The sequence below is a fragment of the Hesperophylax consimilis genome, chromosome 16, assembly GCF_061612785.1.
Source record: "Hesperophylax consimilis isolate HC1 chromosome 16, BYU_Hcon_1.0, whole genome shotgun sequence".
NCBI lineage: Eukaryota > Metazoa > Arthropoda > Insecta > Trichoptera > Limnephilidae > Hesperophylax > Hesperophylax consimilis.
The window spans coordinates 17120147-17128310 of NC_142851.1; the positions used below are offsets into that span (position 1 = coordinate 17120147).

The 8164-nt window shown below is 34.5% G+C and overlaps 1 protein-coding gene across 1 annotated transcript; it reads right to left on the minus strand.

Moving 5' to 3' along the window:
• Nucleotides 1–4963: 4963 nt before the first annotated feature.
• LOC149416806 (uncharacterized) lies at nt 4964–6186 on the minus strand. Its single transcript, XM_089640646.1, has one exon. It carries the CDS (start codon nt 5960–5962, stop codon nt 5762–5764), a length of 201 nt encoding a protein of 66 aa, XP_089496772.1. The 5' UTR covers nt 5963–6186; the 3' UTR covers nt 4964–5761.
• Between the last annotated feature and the right edge of the window lie 1978 nt (nt 6187–8164).

The window sequence follows — 8164 nt, forward strand, 5'->3', positions numbered from 1 at the left end:
TATTTGAAATAAAGCACATCTCTGCATAGATGTGAAAATTTTAATTATTCTCTGGTTAACCTCCGTATTTGAATATAAAGCTTGATATTTTCTCTTTCATTTAATTCATATTTCTGACTATGAAGGTAAGGGAGACAACGATTTCTATAAGACCCATATGAGCCATTCCGTAAAGCGAACAAATTGCCTCTACGAGTAATAAACTGTTTGTAACCAAAACTTAGCAAACTAGCCTGAGGAGTTTTTAATTTGGTAGGTTTAATAAAAAACAAAAGTTTCTATGATCTGAATGACTACCAATAGAAAAAAATCGTCCGTCACTTAGCTCTTATTTTGGTTGTCTGTAGGTTGGTGTATTTGTAGGTACGAGTATCTACTTATGTTCTTACATATTTGGAAACAGAAATACCTACCTCATTAACTATGTTGTAATTAGTTTCTCACTACTAGAATTCCCGCCAGAAATTATTTACATAGGTACCCACTGACATTTGTAAATGCATTTCTGTGAGGTCCATAGTAACCAACATCAAAATATCCAGACTTCGCAACGCCCATATTGTAAATGGCTAGAAAAAGCTGCCGGTGCGTTTTTACATCCAATCTGAACAGAGCCTCGGGTAGATACTCTCAGTATACCCCAGGTGAAATACCTTCAGAACCGGAACAATGTTAAGATTGCAAACTTTGAATAGACGGACCATACTTTTCTCATCTCCCTCCCATCCCCCAAATCTATTCATTTATCAATCGGGTACTGCATATAAAAGGGCCATGTCTTTGCTAGAACGCTTTGAAATTTTTTTAAATTGTTTGTATGCGTGTAAATAAATTGTAGACATTGAATTTAAAAGTGATAACATGTTTTTTTAATATATTTCCCCAAAAACATTAAATACCTACTGTGAGTCTGGTGATATTGAACTAAATTCCTGTGTTTATTTTTGTATTTTTAATATCAACACACAACTCCCGCTTTCACCACTTGGGCAACTTTATAGATTAGATATATAACTACCTCTGTGTTTTTTTTATTAATTTATTATTGAATTTTTTTTTATACATACATGGATAGTTACATAAAATATTGAAAAATGTATAAAAAATATTGTAATAAATGTACATAGTTAAAAAAAATCCCACGAAGGCGAAGCCTGAGTGTGGGTATTATAAGTATTTTTGTCCTATTTCCATGGTTTAAGTGGAGATGCAATATCAAATATAAATTTAAGTTATTTTAAAAGAGTTACTGAAGAGATGCAATACAAGAAACTAAATCATGAAATATGTAAAAGTTTTAAAATAACACAAAAAATAAGGTAAATACTAGTTTTTAAAGAAGACATCTTAAAAAGTGAATTAGCAGACAAAGCATTACAAACAATAAAATATATCCGCTGTTTTGTATGTATGTGAAATAATAAAAAATAGTCTCTCCATGGATATAAATGTTACAGATATTAGATATAGATGTTAGATAGATTTGCTAAAACTTATAAGAAAAAAATATCTAGTTCAGTGTTTTTTAGCCAAGATTTGATGTACCTTTTTAAAAGATTGAAGGTTTACACACGTATCCCTTTTAAAGATAGTACATAAAGAATTATACATTTTCGGAGCAATAAGTTGAGTGATAACGTTCCTTGGCTACGAATCCGGAGGTCGGGGATTCTAATCCCGGCGTGTGCATATTTTACTTGATTAACTTCTGTTATTTCACAATGTATTCATTTAAAGTAATATAAAGGGTGTCCGGGGATAAAGTGCACAAAAAAAACATCCCGAACATCCTGTATAGTATACTTGCGGCACGTTTAAGAGTGTTAGATACTTTTAACATCGCCCTGGTGAAGGACCACCATTCAAAATCGAAACATTGCTTGAAATGGCTTTAACTATGTTTGATGAACAGTTCTGAATAACCAGGTACTTAACAACCTTTCTCCTCCGCATCTCCTTCCCTTCCCCACACAATAAACCCCAATTTGAAATTTCATGGACAGGTTGGATTCTAGTAAGGTAAAAAAACTAAAAATCACATTAAAAAGGTAAGGCGGAAGAAATTGGGGTGGGGAAAAAGAATGGGAAGGTAATTATGTACCTGGCTATTCAGATATAGTCACTAAGCGTAACTTTTGCCAATTCAAACAACGTGTCTATTCTGATCGGTGATATTTCTCACCAGGGACTCGATTCTCAACGAAGTGTTTCGATCCACTCGTTGTTCGAGTGGAATGACTTTTGACGTTAGTTTGGCGTATGTATGTATGTACCTTCGATGAGACTCAAGAATAAGAACGTCGACCAATGTATGTACTTTCGACGGCGATTGCGAGCGGCCTGGATCGGAGAATCGATACCCAGGAAAATACTGAGAGCTTCTTCCACTCTGAAAACTATCAATCAGAGTTAATATTGGAACAATGACAATCGTCTTATTCTGTAGAATGTATACTCTACTCTTCTGTTAAAGTAGAAAATGGGAGTCATAATCTTCATACTTCTGCTGTACTAGATTATTACTTTTACACTTTATCGATCATATTCTTTTGGCCAACTTTAATTTAATTTATATTATAGAAACAAAACAGTACTTTTACATTAGCTCCATATAGGAGGCCCTGAGGGCCCTCGGGGCCTATGTCATCTTTGGATATGCTGTGTGGAGGGTATTTTTAAGGAATGGAAGGAGAGGAAGATCTGGGAAAGAAACAGGCATGAGGGGTGGGTCATATGTCATCTGGGGGTCAGTGTGTGCAAGGAATGACGAACGTTTGAATTCATCCTTCCCACTGCGGTGCCATGCGATGAGTAGAGAGAGTCCTGCTGGAGAGCTAAAAGGCTAAATAGTTTAAAACCAAAAGGTAATAAGTTAGTGGTGACATTAGTTTCCATTCAAATTTGTTGGAAGGCACTTATAGCTTTTTTCTTCTTTCTATGGTTGCAAAGTTGAAAATATACATTGAACGAAAGATATTTTATAAATTTGTTTGGTAAATATTTCCCTAACCGGCGCACTTTTAATAGGCACAGATTATGGAATTTACACTTCGTTTCGACTTATATTACTAAGAGAAACGACGATTTACGTCGGGATAGATGGTAAAAGATTCGGACGTTTTTTGTATAGAATGACACAAGCGAAAGTTTTTTTTCAATCTAAATAAGCATAAATTACTTGATTAACCCATATTAAGTACCCAATAACCTATTTTGTGCATGTATGTAGTGATTGTTGAAGCAAAGCGTAAGTTCCATAATATGTTAGGGTAATAATTACCATTTGTTTTTTATTAGGTATATTTTGTGCTATAGATGTACTTACAGTTTATTCTGTCTAATTTAAATTGAAACTTCCGCCCCTACTTTAGTGAATATGTATTATTGTATTCACCTACCTAAAATTACCTAGTTCCAAAGTCCAGTCAGGTTCTATTCACCTCAATGCCGAAAAAAAATTCATCAAACTAAAAAAATACTCCTCGTCCAAATGAGGCTTCACAAGTTGAACTGTAGTTCATCTTGGATTCACACCAAGGCCATGGGGGTTTTCTATTTTTAAATTTAAATTCTATTTCTTTTCTTCTGCAATCAATGCTATTTTAAAACGACCCTTCCCTCCTGCGTATTTTTAGCCCAACTGTTGAAACTTCCTTTACATAGCAATTCGGTACAATGAAAATCGACGCACTTGCTCGGCTACGTAAATATTTTCTTTTCGTGTTAAGAATTTTCAAATTTATGAAAGCCAATGACTGTAAACAACGAAATCATAGGGGAGTAGGCAGGCCATTATACACGACACATGTCAAAAATATTGTTTCGGAATAATGGAAAACACGTTCTTCAAATTGAATAATTAAATTGTGTATATTTTACTTACTACAGATGCCTGATCTTCATTATTTGTTGTGCCTAAAAAACTATTCTGTTCGTTCTGTGGCTCCGCTGCTGTCGATATTGTGTTGCCAGTGCTAACAAATTGTTAGTTAGTTCCTCTTTTGGCCGCCTGCTCAGATAACTTTGTAAATCTGCAAACCATATTCATTAAGTACCCTATAGTATTTATGAGTATAACAACTACAGACAGGTCTGAAAATTAAATATGCACATGAAAAAAATTAAATGCAGTTTTAAGAGTCAAAGTATTTTTTTCCATACGATTAATTACTTTTCTTCCAAATAGTAAATGAACGTTAGTGAATTTATATATATTTTGTAAAGCGTTATTAAAAGTGGAATTAGCGTTTAAACAAAATAAATTTAATAGGATTGTGATAATAATCATGTTTATAAAGCATTTAAAGTAATCGTTTTTACTAGAGTTATCTTTTTTCATTAACTCCACACTGGAGGCCCTGAGGAAAATAATTTCTCTTTCGGCCTATGTGATCTTTGGGGATGCCGTGTGGAGGGTATTTCTGATAATAAAACAATACTTATTAAATGTGAAAATAGAACTCTACAATGTTTCTGAAAATGGGAAGAAAACGTTAATAGTTTTGTAATTTCACAAAGGAAAATATTATTAAAGGTATATTTTTTATAAGAGTTTCAGTTTATTAATATTATGATTCCCATGAAACTGCTGGGACAATTTTTTTTCTAGCTGTTGGGGGAAAAACAGATATTATTAATTTTACAAATTTTAGATAAATTTCGTGCTGAAAAAAATATTACAATTTTAATAATTATTGATCTCATGAAATTCGGTAATAATTATTGATCTTATGAAATTCGGTAATAATTATTGATCTCATGAAATTCGGTAATAATTATTGATAATAATTTCTAATACACATTTAAATTGTTTACACCTTAAATTTTAATGTATAAAAAATCTTTCGCATAAGACTTTTTTTATTGTAAAAAGATATTATTTTCAATGTGCAGGACCTGTAAACTATTTACTTAGTAAAGAAAAATCGTGAAATAAAACGAATAAATGATTTATGATTTTCAATAAAAATATTTATTTTAAAACATTATAGTAAATCTACTTAAGAATAACTCTTTTTCTACATACATATAAAACTCACATCTTCAATAATACTTTTTAGATATAGAATCTACTTGAAAACCCTTTTTCGTGTAATGTGCGTAAAAATATCAGACGTATTAAATATTTAAACATTTCTAACACTTAGTAAGTTGGGAATATTTTAATGTACACGTTTTACTTAATTAAAGGACATATATTAGATAGTACTTTTGGTAATGACTTTGAATTACAATTAGCAAATATGCGTGTTAAATGGAAAATGGAAACCATACATTTTCTTTCAATAAAAATAAGTGATGATATCTGAGTTGTGCGTGACCTATTTACGAAATGTTCTAATTCAACGATGATTTATTGGCGTTTTAAAAATTTCCGGTGAGTGATAAAACAGTTTGATTTATAAGACGGGCAACACACTTCCGCGATAGTCCAGATCCAGACTTTGAAGAATTCACTTTGGAAACTGTACGTTTTATTGGTTAGGTATCAATTAAACCCCCTTGAGGTTATTTTCACTACGCGGACGATCGCACCCGATATAGAAAAAAGTGAGCACCAACAACACAGATTAAATATAGACTAAAAACAGACGCTTGGGTAGACCTAGGCACGTCACTGAGCAGCATTATGTGGCTGCCTGCACAATGCACTAATTATAAATCTCAAATGCGGTAAACACAATTTGATCAATCTCAAAGCACCATCGGAATGATTAGACGTATAAAACAACATCATTAAAACAGAATGAAGATGTTGTTTCTATGTTGTCTGCCTGGCGTTCTTCATGTCCTTGCGTGCCTTAAAACCTCTAAAGCCCGCTTGGATTTTTGTAGCAGCTTCCTTGGCCAATCTCTGCTGCTTCCTGACTAAGTATCCTCGTATGCCGGCTTGGATCTTGACGGCACTGCGGTCTTCCACAGTGGCTGGTTGCTCGATCTGCTCCATGATCAGTAGTTGCATTGAGATTGAGGTGAACAGCTTTGCAGGGTCCCGAAACTTTGTCACTTGAATCAGGTTCCGCAAGAAGCACTCGATGAAGGTTTGGTCGCTGATAAGCCTGTGTTTGGTGATGACTTCTGACTGGCTGATGTGCTGGGTGATTGCTTGATTGGTTGATTGGCTAATTGATTGGTTGCAGTGTATGCGACCGGCCTGTTGGACGGTCGGAGGGAATATGAATATTCAATATGATGTCAACACGGCCACGGCGTGTGGTGGATCGAGTGGTGTGGTGTGCGGTATAAGTATGTAGGATGTATGTTGGTGTGTGGCGTGTTCCCCGCTCTCGCTCTGCGCTTCTGCCATGGTTTGGAAGCTGACCAACGCAGAGTCAATAGGGGCTGGATCGGGCCGGGGCAATCGGAATTATTCGTCTGAAAGTACAAAAATATAATTAATATTTACAAATTACATTTGTTTCAAATTTTAAATGATTCTAAAAAGAATAACAGTCGTAACGAGACGCCTGGCAGACGTGATCGAAATTATTTTTTATTGCCAGAAGTAAAGATGAAAGTAAACATGTATTTATATATTTTTTTGATTGTGAAACATTATTTTATTATTATTAAAATATAAACAAAGAAAAATCTTACAAATGGAAATTTAGAATAGATACATTATTAGCGAGAATAGAAGGAAATAAAATGCACAGAGTTTTGGCGGCCGGGCGGAAAAAGCCTCACGCTTTCACGAGGCTGATCGAATAAAGCGTATTGAAAACAAACAAAAGCTCAAGCAGTCTTTATAGTATGAAGTTATGACGCATCTGACACTGACTGCATGGAGCTGGTGATTTGAATAAGCCATTCCCCATGCAACGTTATATTCATTTTAATTTACCGGTCAAATCCGTCGAAAATCGTCGTAAAGTGCATTCACTTCAGGAGGTGATTCTACTTTATACTACAAGTAAAAAAAGAGATAACTTTTTTCGAAATTCCAACTTTTAGGGGTACTTTTCTGGTAAAAATGTAAAATTTATTCTTTAATTAAGAAACACAATATATAGTAATTTGAAATTTTGATTTTTTTTCTTTTTCTTAAAAAAAATTATTTATCCTTTTTACTCCTACCATCATTTATATTCACCTCCCGAAGTTAGTGCACTTTACCTCCGGACCCCCTGTATACATTTATTGCCACTAACTGCGCCTCTAGCCGAAGATTGGTAGAATTTTTATTTTTAAATAGATCAATTTGTATTACACTTTTGTTTTCGACAATCAGTGAATGCAAATCTTGGAAGCGGAAATTAACCCACTTCCCGACATCCGATAGAGCTGAAACTAGGCAGATAGATTCTTTGACGATCACAATGCATTCTATCAACGTGGCAGTCACGTGCACACACGAGGATATGAATGCATTTCTCTGAAATTGGACGACATTACTGAAGTTCATATTCGAAATAAATGTCGGTCCTACTGCGACTGGTAGCGCGGTTGACTCCGATCCCTGGGAAGGAGGGTTCAATCCTCACCTAAACCAGACATTTTAAAATAGATATATTATAGTTAATAAAACTACAAGGTTTTCCAATAAGAGATGTTATTTTGATATTCAATCGTAAAAGATCAATGGTTTCGTTGCTTGTGTGGCACGTAGCGCCGTCTTGTTGAAAGTAAACGTTGTCCAGATCGATACCATCCAATTCCGGCCATAAAAAATCATTAATCATCTCTCGATAGCCATTCACCGTAACTGTTGCTCCAGCCTCATTTTCGAAAAAGTAAATTCCAATGACTCCGCCGGACCATAAACCGTACCAAACAGTCACACGTTGAGGATAGAGAGGCTTTTCAAAAACAACTCTTGGGTTTTCCGAGCCCCAGATGCGATAATTTTGCTTGTTGACGAAGCCACCGAGGTGGAAATGGACCTCATCACTCAAGATGATTTGCATTTGATTCACTCAAGTGAATTTTAATAATTTCAATGCATTGTTGAAGCGTATATCGTTCCATTTTTATTAATGACGTAGTTTCTACTTGTCAAATGTCAAAAAATGACAGCTTCAAAAGTAACATCTACCGAAATAGCGGGCTATTCAAAATAACACCTCTTATTGGAAAACCCTGTATGTTATTACGGGTTGATTTCTTTTACCAATGCGATACTCTTCTACGATTGTTTCTTGTCAGGCTGCTATAATAAGTTCTT

Bases quoted from the DNA above. Each gene is read 5' to 3' on its own strand.
- LOC149416806 (XM_089640646.1), bottom strand. From the start codon at position 5,962: ATGCAACTACTGATCATGGAGCAGATCGAGCAACCAGCCACTGTGGAA.